General features: G+C 31.6%; 2 protein-coding genes across 3 annotated transcripts in view; one reads left to right on the top strand and one right to left on the bottom strand.

Moving 5' to 3' along the window:
- Positions 1-17,146, top strand: part of LOC118196927 (glucose-6-phosphate exchanger SLC37A4-like) — a 145,732-nt gene that overhangs the window by 40,004 nt on the left and 88,582 nt on the right. The window contains exons 7-9 of one of the 2 annotated variants that reach the window (XM_085815501.1): positions 1,628-1,738; positions 2,887-3,025; positions 6,479-10,691. In XM_085815501.1, the coding sequence (XP_085671627.1) occupies positions 1,628-1,738; positions 2,887-3,025; positions 6,479-6,639 (411 nt within the window). In that variant the 3' untranslated portion in view covers positions 6,640-10,691. Of the gene's footprint in view, positions 1-1,627; positions 1,739-2,886; positions 3,026-6,478; positions 10,692-17,146 lie in introns of those variants that run through there. The other variant, XM_085815502.1, reaches the window with a different exon arrangement.
- Positions 11,981-17,146, bottom strand: part of LOC118196930 (uncharacterized) — a 56,124-nt gene continuing 50,958 nt past the window's right edge. The window contains exon 6 of the mRNA XM_035368402.2: positions 11,981-15,482. Coding sequence (XP_035224293.2) covers positions 13,091-15,482 — 2,392 coding nt within the window. The 3' untranslated portion in view covers positions 11,981-13,090. The remainder of the gene's footprint in view (positions 15,483-17,146) is intronic.

Consider the following 17,146-nt stretch of genomic DNA (forward strand, 5'->3'; position numbering starts at 1 on the left):
ATATGGACTCACAGTAAAAACAGCATCCAAATAATATTGATTTCTTTTTCACTTCAGTATATCCGTTTTGCTCATGATGGAAATCGCAACTGAAATCCTTGTGATTAAGAATACTGAAATTAATCAGTGATTGAAGACAGGCTAATTTAAAATTTTGTAATGAGTCACTGATTACTTTGAGTGATTTTACGTTACCTTATAAGGTATTTCTGCCGCTTCTCTAGCGTGCCTTCATAGTGTAGTGGTTCTGCATGGTGTGCCGGTATTCCAGAGGTCCGTGGTTCGATTCCAGGCGAAGGCGGTTGCTAATTTTTCATCTCTCCTGCTTCCAAAAGTCCTAATGACTCTACAAACCTATGCGTTAATTTTTATTTTAATGTAACATTTCAAGAATTCCATGCCATAGAAATCTGTGGAAGATTTCATTTATGAAAAGTTCGATTTAAATAACAGATGAATTCTAAAATATTGAAATGATCATGAAATTTTTGGAAGTATTTATACTTTCCAAAATTAATTTATGACAAAATCATCAGTATATGATATTATCAGATTTAGAATTGTCATTTATGATAAAAACTAGGTTAAAAATAATAATAATAAGGCGTTAAAATGATAATTGCACATTCATTGCGTTAATTGGATCTAAGAAATATAATTGTATATCTAGTCTATTTAGATTTTTTTTTGAAGCCGGGAAACGTGAAGAAATCAGCGATGGCCCTAGCTGAGATCTGAACTCCGAACTGCCCGATTGCTAGCTGGAAGTGCTTTAACTTACACCATGAAGGCACGCAGTAAGAAAGGAGAAAATACCTCACAACTTCAATTACATTTTTAAATTAGCCAAACAGCAAACTGAGATTAACACATGTTTTGGATAAAACTCTATTGATGTCAATGGTATTCAGACACAGGTCCTTGTTCTTTTGGAGAAAACGTTTTGCACGATTGGGAGGACCAACAAACATAGTTATAACGAAGTCAGTATTTATATGAATGAGTATCATGTGCGCCGCATCGGTTTGGTATTACATATACTGTATATATTACTTCTTACAGAAATATTATATACAATATTTCTGTGATACAGATCCACATTGTATATATGTGCGTTATATAGCACTTGTTTATTTATATTTATACCGCATTATTTATAATTCAAATCATCAGGTTTTCGGCCTCTAATGCTATTAGTAAGCGAAACAGTGAAATAAAAGAATATTGATTTTTTATTAGAAATTCAAAAAAGAGGTTTTATGTTAGGGAAGAAATAAACTTTTCAGTTTATAAATTGATACATTTTGTAGAGAAAAGCTTTCACTTTTTTTAGAAAAATAGGGGGTTGAGAATGCTATGCTTAATTTAGTAACTCAGAATCAAAATAATTAACATAACTAAACTATTTTTTTAATTTATTAAGACGCAATTTATTTATTTAATTATTAATCATGACTTATCATAAACGACAGAATGCAAAGTTTAAAAGAGAAACATTTTGTTTAAAATCTTTTAAACATGTTAATAAAAAATCTGTCGTAATTATGGCTTTTTAAATAAAATGTAAATATTTTGCGCTATACAAATATTTTATTATTTTAACGAACACAATATTTTTGCTTAACAGGCTGATAAGGAACGAGGAAATCCTAGAATGCCCATGGCTGCTTATTTTATGATAAGTGTTCTTTGTTGTTTGCATCTTCTCCAGTTTTATGTCTCCGAATCATCATCTAAGGTAATTGGAGTAAACTTTTTATATTTACATGTCATTCACTAATGGTGGGGGGAACATTCTTCAATAAATGTGTTCATACCATTTCTGTTACAACTGTGTAGATTAAAGACGTTTACGAAAATGATGCTTAAAAAAAAAAAAAAAAAAATTTTTTTTTTTTTTTTTTTTTTTTTTTTTTTTTTTTTTTTTTGGATATGCTATATTAGCATCTATTTCCCGTGATATTCTTCTAAACGCTAGTAATTATTTTTGTTCTTGCAACTAAATTAACAGTATATGCATTTTTCCTGAGAGCAGAATGATTGAATTTAAACGTATAACTACGTATATACGTATAATTAAATATAAACGTATGCTGTCTTATAAAGTAAATGAATCTTCAAAGATATGTCATAATAAAACTAGATGACTCTTTCATATTTCAATTAACGTCATCTTAGAGTCTATTTTTTGCTCAAAGCCAGAAACACGTTAACACCATTTGTGCCCTCACCGGAATTCGAACCATAGATTTTTAAAATTGCTCGAAGGATATACTAATTGCTTACACTTACAGGGAAGAATGTATTTATTTCTTACGTCCTTTCTCAGTTAGGCCTAGTCGACAAAAACAAATCCCGAAGTGTTATGATCCTGTGATTTTTATTTCGGATTCCACTGTATGGACTAATAGGTTTACCGTAGCAGGAAGCTTGAGAAAACTGATTGTGCCCTTGCCGGAATTCAAACCACGGATATTTTTACTGTCATCTGGATGTGTTAACTACTTATATCACAAGATCACGCGCAGGAAATTGCAGTGATCGTTATGTAGTATGTGATCTGCAGCTGAACTTGAATCTTCCCTCTGAGATATCACACTTACGTTATTTTTACTTTATCTTTTCTCTTAGCTTCGTTGGATTCGTAATCTTTTGCTGAGTTTGCTGATTCGCAATCTTTGCAGGTTCTTCATCCCCACCTCCTTCTTCAGAATGTGGAGAAAAAAACTCAGTAATTCCTCGAAAAAATGAATTTTTCTTTAGATAAAACTTATTTGAATGTTGCGCAGAGATTTTAGCTTTATTGTTGTTTTCTGTGTTAAATTTATTGTTTATTACAGATTTATGTGAAGTAAATGTTATGTATTCTAATTTTTTCATTTTTAGCTTTGGATATCAACCATAGGTTTCGTACTAGGAGCTGGATTTTACGGACCCATCGCCATTTACGGCGTTGTTGCTTCAGAATGTGCTCCGGATCATCTCAGTGGCACTTCTCATGCTGTAGTCGCATTAGCTGCTAACAGTAAGTATTGATATTTGTTTTGCACATGTTAAGATACACTAATTGTAGAGAACTGGGATCAGGGTACAGGAAAAGAAGTCACGACATAAGGTTACTTCAATATGAATGATATAAAAAAAAAGCATGGTGATTTCAGTAATACATTTTTTCCACAAATGCGAATATATGAAAAGTAACTCTACAAATTTCTCAGGACATGCACATATATTCGATTACGGCTTCCTTTGTGACACGGAAGATGTATACAGCTTAGTTTAATTCTTCCCATATCACTGCCTATAATAGCTTGGTCACGTGAATCAACCATGTCACCTACGCTGCTCTGACTGCTGTAAGTCCGTTGAAAGGGGAAGGTGCTACGAACTTGTCTTTCACATTCCTTCTAAGAAAATCATAAATGGTGCTTGAGGTATCGTTTTGCTGTTTATGATTACACGGCAGGCCATTGTCTTTCTGCAAAATGAAAATGGATAGTTTTTTTTCTTCATGTGGGTAACAGACATTCGGACGGCATATCGACGTATGTAAACTTTGGGAAGATTAGCTCTGCGAAGAGGAAAGGCCCAGACACATTATGGTTGGTTAGAAGGTCTGTAAACTGAAAGTGGCTATGGTACAGAAAACGTTTGACTTCGGTGAAACACGCTCAACCCCCAAAAACTTAAATTATGCCCGTTCACTGTGTCGCATAAATGAAATATTGCTTCATCAGTTAAGTATGAATTTGCTTACGGAATCATCCATCTCCAACCATGCCTGCAAATGTAAGCAGAATTCTTTCTGTTTTTGTTCGGTGGTAATTTTTAGCGTCACGAACATATGAAGTCTTGAATTACTTTGCCTCGAAGGCCTTGAATTACTTCGCACTGTTGGTTGCATCAATTTAAGTTGCCAACTGGTATGACACATTGACTTGCTGGTACTTTTTAGTAAATCGCACGAAAGTTTCATCCATTTCTTTGTTGCAGTGGGAAAAGCCATCCATTGCATTTTTCATGCATACAATCCTTTTCCTCAATTGATTTGCCAACCTTGTGATTTGGGACAGTGAAAGGCTTTTCTATAAAACTAGAGTCAGAAGTGTCTCCGAACAACAGTTGAAGCTTGTTATGTCTTCCAAACACAATAAGCTTTCTGTTTTGCTGATGCTGCAGTTTTGAATATCAGTGCCCTCTAGTTGGTATTTCCGAAATGGAAAGCTTTTCCATGTTGCCAAATGAATTTGGGAGAAGTAATCTTTCGTGTTACAATTGTATTTATGAAATAAGTTTTTTATAACAGTCAGAGTATATTTTTTGTATTCCATATGTGTATTTTTTGTGTCATTCATTCTGAATTACGTGTATTTATTTTATACCTTTATTTTTCCTGCGGAAGTTTTTAAAGAAAAATATAAAATCGTCTTCTACCCAAACCTTAAAATAATGATTTACATTAGGTTTTGAATATAATTAATTTCTATACTTAACGATTTGCATATTAAGTATTCCTCCCCTCTTAGTAAATATAAATTGTATCAAAACTCTTCATATCGCGGTTGTAATAATAAAAGAAGCTTCTTTCTCATGGTATGCAAAAAGTGCTCAAATTTTTTTTTTTTTTTTTTTTTTTTTTTAAGAAATCACTATTAAAATCATTACATGAATTCCTAAAATATCATTTAGCTATCTTTATAGTAATTATTGTTTATATTTATTCGTTAATAGTCATAATAATTATTATTTCTCTCTTTATATTATATTTATTTCACTATTATAAAATATCAGTTTCATTTCACCATGTAAGTTCAATGAATAGTTCTATATACTTCATAGTATTCGGTATTTAAATAAATATTTAAAATGAAACCGAAAGTTTATATGAATCAAGTGAAGATATGCATTATATTATACGGATATTATTGCACTACTTATATTCATTTCACTGTTATAAAACATTATTTTTATTCCACCATGCATATACAAGGAATAGTTGTAAATGCTTTACATTATTCGGTATTTAAAATAAATATTTACAATGACACTGAAAATCTATGTGAATCAAGTGAAGGTTTCGTAAACATCTCAGTTGGGCACCATATCAGAGCGTGTTTTTTCTGTGAGTACTTGCATTCAAATGCTCAAAAGCTGGAAGTGTACTTTTCAATCATGGTTCAGTCTTTATTTCATTTTTGATTGATTTTATTATCCGTAATTCTAATCTAGGTCAGAAATGCAAATCCTCATCTGAAACACCCTAACATACGTACAATTCATTGAAATAGCGTTTGAAATTATGCACTACACTTCAGATTAAATTACCCAAAAAAGATAGTGAAAATTAAAATATAAAATAAAAACAAAATGCAATCAAAATAGGAACGGAAACAAAGAGGAGAGAGCAAATAAAAAATACAAGGGACTTGAATGGATACTATACTGTTGCAAATGAAGTTATTACATATTTGGCAGCCTGTGAAAGTGAACTGGCTTAAAAAGGGAAGACGATTAAAGGATTTATGTTGCTTACGTAAGCGTATAACAAGAGTGTAGGAAAGAATTTTATAGTGTGTGTGTGTGATTATGGCAAAGCCTCGAGGGCTATCTGCCTAAGAGGAGGGATGCCTTCGTGGAGGACTTTCTAAGGGAAACTGGCTCGTATACACGTTACACATGGGGAAAACCACGAAAACGCCCATGTAGCCAGCCCGTTCGCGGGATTCGAACCTCGGACCGAACTACCAGTGTTCAGCGACTTTACCGCTCGGCCGCTGGTGGGCCGAAAGAATTTTATAGAAAAATGAAAATTTTTGGAGTCGAAAAATAGATGAATCTCATTATTAGAGATTTCCTTTCAAGTAACGAACGTGAAGTTATATACGAACGATTGTAATAAATAAGATGTCTAAATGTCATTTTTCTTGATCTATCAATCAATCATAAGTCTTGGTTAATCTTTCAAACATTTTTCTTTGCTATCTAAATGAGCTATAAATAAGTTCTAAGTTAACTGAATTTCCTTCAGTTCAATAATATTTAGAATGTGACTAATTTTAGAAATCTTAAATAATATTATTTCATTAAAAATAATGATAGTATTTTACTTTGAGATTTGCAAACATTTTAAGATATTTTCAACATTTTCCATAACGATATTCGTTTATCAGTAACAGTTTATGGGACTTCAATGGATACTATACTGTTGCAAATGAAATTAATGAAGAGTTACTTTACGTAATTTAAATCTTTAATGGTTTTGCGGAAACTCCATAACTTATTTCAGTTTTCACATTGCTTATTTGGAAACATGATTAATAATTTTAATACTTCTACGAAATACAATAATTATTACATTATAAGCCATAATATTTAACGTCTGATTTCTTTAATGTTGTGTGTGCATTGTTAAGTAATTCTTATCAATAATTAGGATTTTATTTATGTAAATATATTCCAGAGATTTTTCTTATTTCAGTTGGTGCTATAATATCTGGGCTTCCATTTAGCTACGTAGCGAAGTACTACAACTGGTCGGCCATATTTTTCATTCTGGAAGTGACTACTGTGATTAATCTGCTGATTATGTTCCTTTGTAGAAATATGAACTATAACATGGCCAAAACGAAAGCGGATTAATTAACTATTTATCATAGGCTATATATTTTTAAATATTTCTATTGTACATACGCATTAACTTCATTATGCATTCGTTTTTAATGACTCATTGTTGAATCTCAAATGTGAGTTATTAGAATTTAATTTTTTATTAAATATTAATGTGAAAATTAATGTGTTATTTTTATGATTAAAATTATGTTGTTCTTGGGCACTAAAACTCAATTTTAAGTCAAATCGAAATTTTTTATAATTCCAACCTTCTGATTGATCACCTTGGAAACCTCTACTTACAAGGTTTGGCACAAACGAGAGATTATTATTATTATAGTTATTGGATGCAATTTTGTTGCATTTTCAATACTTTGAAGAAGTTAAACGAACGTTTGCGTTCGTTTCTTAACTGATTGTGAAACACTCATAATCTTTGTAGCAATCTTTTCTATAGTCTTTGTGATAACATAAAAGTATAATAAATGAAGTATTGTTATTATACGTAATTCTTTAAATTGTTGTCTGTAATCTTCAGATTTCCTAATAATCGTATTAAAAAGGGATACGTTAAGGTGTCTGTATGAAAAGGTGACTTCGTTGATTGTTATTCTGTGGAGTTCCATTAAGAAATCTTTCCTTCAATAGGACAAATGTAATTTCTCTTTTTCAAGACGAGTTTCGACTAAATACAGTGGGTCACTGTGTTTCCACCAATAGTTATAACTGCATATTTGTTGAATATTTTAGGCTAATTTTTATAAAACTATCATACAAATTAATAGCTTCTTAAAAATATTAACTCCGCTGTATTTATATTTTTATGTTATTTAAATTAAAGAAACAAATTGAAATTGCTTATATACATTAACAACCATCTTAACTTTATGTCGTCTGAAGAAAAAATAGAAATTAGAAATTGGGTACTCAGATATATGAAGATCGGATAATTTGAAACCTCCTCTAAAAAATTAAATTTGATATTTCATGAATTCGAATTCTTTCACACTTCTATGTTCATACGCATTATAATAATTAAATAACGACATTAAATAAGTAAACCAAAATAGTGAAGAAAAAAGTAGGGATGATACAGTGAAACCTCGGATCACGAATATCTCTCACAAACAAATCGGTTAATGCACAAAATATCTGAATAAAAAAGGCTCCGATGAAGAATTATGTCTCGAGTTGCGAGCAATCAAATCAGCAACAAATGATTTTTAAAAGTTTTTGAAGTAACCCTGTGCCACAGGTTAACACTTACGAGCTGTTACATCGTTTTAATATTTCCATTGCTTAATTCAGTGGTCTCAAACTGGCGGTCCCCGAAGCTATTTTAGCCAGCTCTCGAATACATTTTCCGTTAATTTATTAGTATTGTCATTACATTATTTATTATGGAATGAATTTGAAGAAAGGTTAAAAATTTTTAATTATTTTCAGCCCAGTTTTACATTATTTTCACTGCCATTAAAAACAAACATATGTAACGCCCCAGAAAATCTACAAATGTATTAATTAAATTACACTGTGATATAAATCTTAATGAAAGATTTGAAGGTACAGATTTGATCAAGCTTTCCTGGGAATACATTTTTATTTGAAAAGTCTTTTTCTGCAGTTGAAAATAAATCAATTACAGAAAAGAGTCAGGCTGATCGATGAGCATCTATGATTCATGATACAGATAGTTTATAGTAATTTTTCTCCGAGGTTCCAAACTTTATCGAAATCGAAACGCCATGAGATATTGCAGCTAAAAGTTAAAAATTTACATACAAATATATATATTTTTCCTGTATGCGTCAAAGAAAAATTTAATAAATAAAAGAAACTTAATAGGTTGTAATTATTTATTTTCACTTGGAAAATTTCTATAATTTGTTTAAGTTAATGCTATTTAGCGGTTAATTCAACGCATTAAAATTATTTAAAATAAATGCCAGTCTGAAAATCTAATACAAAGCTATCAATATGTTTGCATTACAAGTATAACCAACGAAAATTGCTTATAGATTTCAGACAGAAAAGAAATAAAATCTGTATTTTTTTCTTATTACATTTTATGTATATTTTAATAAATCAAATTTAAATTTAAAAAAATGTTTCATTAAAAAAATTGGCCTATCAGCTGCTTTCAGATCGTGAATTCGGCATGTATGCTATTTGAGTTTGAGACTACTGGCTTAGTTGGGACCAAGTTAGAAAACCTGGCGCCAAGTGACCATGATGAAAAAAATTATAGCGAGATTCATTTGAAGGCAAAGACTTTGACAGGTATGACAGGAGATTGCTATGACATTTAGTTTTTTGGGGGTGGCTTGGAACTTATCAATGAACACATAGGGGAGTTGCTGAAGAACCATAAAATTAGCTCAGTAAGAAATAACTGTAGAAACTTAAGAATCAGCAACAGAAGCTGGAGACGATATTACCCTGATAAAGAAACAGCAAGCTATAATATAAGTATTTTCAATCAGATTTCATGTCTCACTTTAAAAACATTTTAAAATATGGACAACAATGAATCACATGGAGCAAATTTTGAATAAAACGGATGCCCTTTCGAGTCTGCGCTAGAGTTCAGTGTGGCTGAGCGAGAAAGAATAGGCGAAAGATTTTCCCGGAATACAGTTACGTAATGTTTCTATGGAAAGAGATTTCTCATCCAAACAACCGCATCCTGTTTGTTGGTCACTTATATCAACTTTTCCGACAACTTTAGTAAAATTAAGTTTTCGTCCATTTTATCCGCTTAATTCTTTTGTCTTATATTTAATAGCATCTATTGATTTTGTGTTCTAAACTTTCAGACAAAATATTAAAACATGTTTTAAAATTTAAATGCGTAACTATTTGTTGATCATGCATATTACCTGAATACCTGTAAACAGTAAAAAGAGTTACAACTGCTTCATAAATTCAGTTGTCTCAAGTATAGGTTAAAACAAGGCCGGCACTTCAGCATACATATAGACATATTAGGTATTGCTAGGCCTTCCTGTCTGCTAAACTTCCTCCCAATTTAGAATTCTGAGAAAAAATATCCCAAGCGCGGTCTTTTTTTTTTTTTTTTTTTTTTTCCCTCGCTCTACTCTCAACTTTTCGAGAGGATTTCGAGTCTCTGTGTACTTTGCGTGCCTCCTTTCCGCACTCGTACATTTCCTACAATCAAATCTCAGTTTATTCTTTGATGAATACTACTAAGCAATTGAGTAATTAAGCGAAAAGCGACATATTTCCCATAATACTTAGTAAATGGAATTGAAATACTGCTAACCTTTTATGTATAAATCTCATCAATGTTAAACTTATTTCTAAATATTTTCTCTATCTTTTCAATTTCTTTATATTTAAGCTACATGTGACCTTATATAATTGCGTTTATAATACACAAAATAATAACGCGCTGTTATTAATTCTGTTATTCTATGGTTAGTATGGCGCAGTTTTGTTCTTCACACTACGGTGATTAATGTCCTAGAATGAATCTATGATGTTCAAAATTGCTCGCTCCTGTTTCTAATTTTTCTCATTCAAGAATTAGCCCTCAATACTTTACTAGAATGCAAAGTTCCTCTGCTGTGATTTAATTAAACACTTTAATCATACAGTTTATACGTTTAAGTTATGGGCAGTTCATCAGCCTGATATATGTACAATATTATCTGTAGATTATCTAGACTTTTAAATCTCCATTTCTAATATCAATATAAATTAAAACCGGAATTTGTGAAAAGTGAGATTTTATTAAACGATTATAACTTTATCAATTTTCACATCGGTTACTTTTTTTCATAGGTTGAAATGAAAAAACGCGCTATTAATGCTATTTTTATGTAAATAATTTCAATAACTTTGCATGTGCAACTCCTACTTGAACTTTTTTCACAAATTCTGAATGCTTCATTGCTAATATTTTGTGGGAGGCCACCTTCCCATTAGAGCTCTCAGAGAAGTGTCCAGTTAGCTGTTTCGTAATCATTGTTTTTATTTATGTTACTAAGAGGCGCTAAGACTTGTTCACTGTTATATGCATATAAAATATTGTAAATAAAAATATATTTATTTGTATCATATTCTGCCATTTAATTATTTAATACTAACGTTTATTTAATTTTGCAAGTCTTTATACACATGGAATACAGCGCACAGTGTCATACTTGAATGCTGCATTGCATATATTTAGATGTTGGAAGTGTGTGTATTTCTTTATTCGAAACGTATTCATTAAATAACTGCAATACTCATAAATTTTAATGTTGTTTAACGCATGTATTCATTGTTCATTCATCCATTCGTACTGCTCATGTTAACAGTCGTGCGATTGTCAACTACATCGGAAATTTTCAAAACTGCTTTTCGCAGCTAGGGCTGCTGCTGGCCATAAATCATTTTTAAAGGGGTGCTACTAACGGAGGATTATCTTTTGTGGTCATTTAATCTTAGCATTGGGCAGCATGAAAAATAAAGAAGTTTTACTTACATGTAAAAGAAAAAGCAATTTACGAATTTTTATCTCGATTTGTTAAGGGTTTAAATATTCATGTTAGGATGCTTGGGTTTTGATTGCCGTAAGAAGCTGATACCCAGGAACTGCAGTTTCGAGAATATAGAATAATACATGCATCAAATTCTCTATCTGTAAATAAATATAACTTGAGGTTCTTAAAAGTCTAATTTACAATTAACAATCAAATTAATAATGAATTTCTTAAATAAATTTTATTCTAAAAGCACATGAATGTATTACTTACATTAATCAAAGCATTAATAATTACATTACTTACTCAAATTATTGATGAGCTTACTTCTGACAGTTATATATTCGAGTTTTTCTTAATTGTGATTTTTATTTTTATTTTTCCCTTAGGAAAAGTGGTCTAAGATAGGTAAGATTTTTCAAGTTTTCTCAGCCTTTTTTTTAACGCAATTGTTATTTAAGTGATTTTACCATGTAATGACCACATCCTGACTATGCAATTTGTAAAAGGAAAAATCTGGTTAAATCTGGTTAAAATCTGTGATTTTACTTCTTATTTTAGAAGAAAATTAATATACCTCTATTTCCTTATATTTACCTATAATACTTTATACAAATTGCTAATATTAAATGTTTATTCTTTACTAATATTGAAATGCCTTAAAGAGGATTTGTTTGTATACTTTTCGCTATATTTTATTAATTTTAATTGTAAAATATTTCCCTTTACACCAAATATGAATATCTTCAATAATCGAAGACTACGGGCATCATGTAAAACAATATGCTAGATCATCATGTGTATGTCAAGACAAACTATGTAATTATTAACTGTAATATTTTCTTTCTTTTTAGCATGATAAATTAAAAAAAGATCTATTAATCTTTTACACATATATATTTTATTACTAAACAATGTTTGCCATAAAAATACTTGCAAAAATGTATGGACATTATCATAAATACAATTTTTGTGCATCTTTGCTGTTACATATTTCATTAAATAGTCACAACTCTAAAAAATGCTGCAAGAACTGAACGTAAAAGTAAATTTTACGATCATTCTGGTAATCATATCATACTTTATAAGTCTTTTATGATAAGAGTTTTGACTAATGACTTGAAATATTTCTCCGTTCAGAAGTCATTACAAGAAAATGATGATCTACTGATTATTTCAATGCACTTTGGCTTGGCACGTAGATTCTCAACGTTCATATTGCACGAAACCAACTTTGCACAACAGTAAATTAAGTAATTTATCATTTAAACATCACGACAAATCTTCAAAAGAATCATCAATATTCTTTAAGAATGGCGATAAACAGTTTTACATTTATCAATGTGTTTTACAACATTTTCTCTCTAAAATATTCTATATTTAGAAAGATCTCCCTCAGATGAACGTAGTTACATATATTTCACCCGAAAACAGCTTTTCAGTACCTAATTTACCTGAAAATGTAATTAATATATGTCGTATATGAAATTTGATTCGAAAATCTTCATTTTATAGCTTTCAGTCCTTACCTCTTTCTTTTAAGAATAAGAAAATTATTCTTTTAACTAAGAACAATGCTTTTATCTTAACTTCTTATCATGGATCTAAGACCCTCTTCGCTATTCTGTTTGATATATAATTCTGTAATCTTTCAAAATATCATGAAATTCAGTTACTTCGTAAAAGTTGTAGACCTATCGTGTTTGAAAAGTATTTCTTAATTTTCCAGCATTTGAAAGATTTCCTGAAACAATGTACTCTGATGCGTTTTATGTTCATCTAAAACATCCGCAATGCTATTATTTGAAATATAAAATTCCAAATGCATAAAAATTCTATAATACACTGTAATTTCAGATGCCGGTACCAGACCTTGAGCATATCTGAAACATTTTTGTTTATAATACAAACCTCAGTTTTTCCAGTATTTAATGGACAAGAATTCTAGCTGGTATATTCTTGATTCGTTATAAATAAAATTCAAGTCACCGTTCTCAAATATTTCTGCTTTCAGCAGCGTTCAAGTCTGTTGGAAGCGTTGTTATTCGAAGTTTAGGTTTACCAAATTTAAGTACGCGTGGTCTATTCTGAAACTTTTTGGAAGTTCCTCGTCTACTTTCAAAGTTTTGTGTCTTGTCTTTTGCACCTTCTTGCGATTCAGTAGTAGAATCCGTTTGTTGTGTACCTGCATATTCAGTTGTTTCAACCATTTCATTATACGCTTCAGTTGTGAAAGAGCTTGTATCTTCGTTCACTGATACTTGTGTTGTAGATTCTGATTCATATAAGAAACTGGCATCTGAAGTTACATCAGTGCTTTCGTAATTTAAGAAATCTGTATTATGATCACTGCGACTTACTACTGTTTCTGTTGTTTCAGGACTCTCCGTCGTAGTTGTTGTAGTTGTCTTTCGAATTTTCTTTGTAATCGATGATCTCGATCTTAAGGAATTTGGTGTTCTTGGCACTATCTTTGATTCTTCTTTAAGCAGAGTTGGTGATGCTGTACTCGTTGACGTACGGGGCTTAAATGCTGGCTTTCTTGTGCGTGGCTTGCCAAATAGGTTTAATCGGCTTCCATACTTTTCAGTTCGCTCTGGAGATTCACTTGCGGTAGTTTCAGTTGATGATATTGTAGTGCTTCTACGTGGTTGTTCCGTTGGTTGCTGTTTCCATCTGTTACTACTTCTTTGAAACGTTGTTCGCGTAGTTATTTCCTTTACAGCTGGCTCTTCTGTAACAGATTCAGCGAATGATTGATCTTCCGAATATGGTGTTGTGGGCCTTGGTCGTCTAGGTCTGGGTCTGCGTTTACGTGTTTTGCGGCGAGTTGTAACTTCTGGACCATCCGTTTGTGGATATACCTCGGTCACATGGTCTTTGTCTTTGACATTCTGTGTTACAGCATCAGATGCAGTTTGGAGATTATTTCTCTGTATATTTCTAACTGAATCTTGCTCTTCGGTTATGGGATCAGAAGGATCAATCGCTTCTTTCTCAGATTCTGTGGGCACAGTTCTTGGTCTTGGAGTAGTTACAGGCCTTCGCGGCGGAGGGGGGAAAGTCGGGAAAGGTGGAAAAGTAGGTCTTGGTGGCAGTGGTTTTCTCTTGGGTAAGGGTCTTTGCGTTGTTGTTTCTGGTGGAGATTCTTGCAAATCTTCATTGCGAATTTTTTGCACCTGTTCCCGACTGTGATAATGTTCACTATCTGGAGGTAATACTCTTTCCTCACTGCCATCACCATAAGATTTGTCTTGCGGAAGAACATAGCGGTTATTTACTTCTGGGTTGTTTTGTTCATGATGATATTTAGTGTCTGGTATGTTCTCACGATGATGAATATGGGAAGGAGGGGTGTAAGATTGTTCATCCGCACTTTCAACTGTAGATATGATATTGAGATTTTCATTCTGATGTGGATATGTGTTATACTCTCTATGTCTTGGTCGATCTTGTTGATAAGGTGCTGCAGTATCATAGTTAGGTGGTGGCCTCTCAATTTGAACTTGTTGGCGATGCCTTGGCCTCTGTCTTTGTTCTGTATCATGTTGCGGACGAATGTACTGGTTACTATAAGATTCTGGGTCAGAAGGTCGATTTCGTAGCGGTGGTGCTGATGTTGGATAAAACCTGTTGGTGGCAACTTCTTCTGTCGTTGACGGCCTTGGTCTTGATGGTCGTCTTCTTGTCACCACTCTGTCTTCAGAAGGAGGAAGGGATGTCCTGTAATCATAATACGGTCGTTCCTCCACAACATTACGAACGATATTTTCACTTACAGGTTTAATTCTTTGTCGCTGACCTTCTCCTCGAACAATATACCTTTCAGGATGTGTTACTGAAGGCAAGGGTGTAGTTCTGGAATAATGAGGAGGTGAATATTGTTGAGTATGTTGAGAAGGATTTCTTTCTCTTTCGGTTTGTCTCGAACCTTCGTTGCGAATTCTTGGACGTTCTGGCTCTCTCTGACTATAGATAATTTCTCTTTCATAACCCTCAGTATTAGAAGAGTAGGGACGATTTCTGTATCTAGTATCTTCAATAGTATTTGGTGAGACATTTTCACTTGGTACTTCTCTTGTTATAGGAATGAAAGGATTATTTTCTGGGGGAAAATTTTCCGAAGGCACTTGAATACGATAGGGTTCCCTGCTGCGGGGTGGCAGCGATTGAATGTGATCATTTGTTATCGTATGTTCAGCTGGTCTTCTTAACGTCTGAGGCTTTCCTGCATACCTTCCTCTGTTTCGACCATTTTGTCTGTCTGGTTGCGGAGATGGAGATTGTTCCCTTGTAGCAGATGGCCTTGCTCTGATTCTTGATGGTCTTGATGGAGGAAGCGGAGGTGTAACATACGGTCGAGAATTTTCCTCTGGTTGTTTGTTTCTTAAAGAAAAAAGAATTTTTTAAAAATTCTGTTAGTGTAAAAAGAAGGAAAGAATTTGTCGGCATTTTAAATAAAGCAGATAATTTTAAGGCTTAAACTTACATGATTTAACCTTGCTGCTACATAACATAAATTTTTGGCATACAAAGATTTCATATATAGAACAATTTAATAAAAAAATTCTTTAACACATATTGAAATAAAACTGAGGAATAATCATTTAAAAATTTGAAATTTATTAAACAAATATATTAAAAGTTAAAATTATTCTATAGTTTTGGGTGGAGGATGAGCTTATATTTCGGTTACTGTTTGTTTGTTATATTTATAAAAAACTAATACATTCCAAAAGAATTCTAAAATGTTTGTTAATTTGGTAGCTTTTTAGATATTTTAATGCACTATTATTTTGTCTCTTAATTACGAAGAAAATAATTTCATTTGAAAATGGAGATAGTTATGGTAAAACACTGCTATACTTTTTTATTATTTCTGGATTATTTTATAATATAGTTAATGCTAGTGAAGGAATTATATAAATGCCATTAAAGTTGTTTTAGAAATAATGCTAAACCTTCATTAATACGAAAGTCATCGGAATATTTGAATGTAAAAATAAATATAATATTTCAATAGGGAAATATTGAGAACATGTAAACAAAGATTTTAAAATTGTTTGATAAGTTGACTTGTAATGGACACATACAATAAAGTTTAATTAAAGAAATGCATTGGACATTTCAATAGAAGAATCTGATTAATAAGTTATAAAATAAATTTATGTTAACAGATTAATAGAAATGTTTTAGTGATAATATAAGAAAATTTATATAGAAGTTTTCGTGCAGTATGAGCATGGAAAGGCCGTCAGATATTTGAATAAAATGTTGTTAGAGTCGAATATGCGATCCATAAAAATGAATTTTATTGGCCTGCGATAAAAATAGTTTTTTCAATATTTTAATTATTTTAAATGACCTATATATAAACGTATCATAGACATGGCATTTTACGACATTCTGGAAAAGCAGCGAAAATGTCATGTCATTTTCCAATTTAGTCCTCAGCTTTAATGAAATACGGATGTTGTTCATTCAGAATGATTTCTTTGATTAATTATGAATTTTGAAAGAATTTGTAATTAAGAAGTATGAAAGAAAGAACCTTTTATTAAAGCATTATTATTATAAGCAATAAAAAAGGACCTCTTATTAAATCCTTATTACTATAAGTATTAAAGAAAAAAACCTTTTATTAAATCAGCAATAAAAAAGGACCTCTTATTAAATCCTTATTACTATAAGTATTAAAGAAAAAAACCTTTTATTAAATCTATGTAACTTACCTACTTAGGAAAATGAAAAACAGGAGATCAAAGCAATCAAAATTTTGTTTTTGCTAACTACATTTGTGGAAATTCATTTAATTTAGCTAAGAGTTTCATGTTAAAATCATGTTATTATAGAAAATGCTTCATACTACATGTTCACGCAAGACAAACCACTCTTTTCATGTGAGAATCGATACGTTCGTTATGGTATACAGATTAACCATAAAATCGAAATATCAAAGGAAAAAGTCAGAAGGATGATATGTTTTACAATTACAAGCACAGAATTGAATAGAGGCACCAAATTTTAACAGTAAAAAACTGCAAATTATG

This window comes from Stegodyphus dumicola, chromosome 4 (genome assembly GCF_044657685.1).
Source record: "Stegodyphus dumicola isolate Sdum_Otavi_A_Nest chromosome 4, ASM4465768v1".
NCBI classification, from domain to species: Eukaryota; Metazoa; Arthropoda; class Arachnida; order Araneae; family Eresidae; genus Stegodyphus; species Stegodyphus dumicola.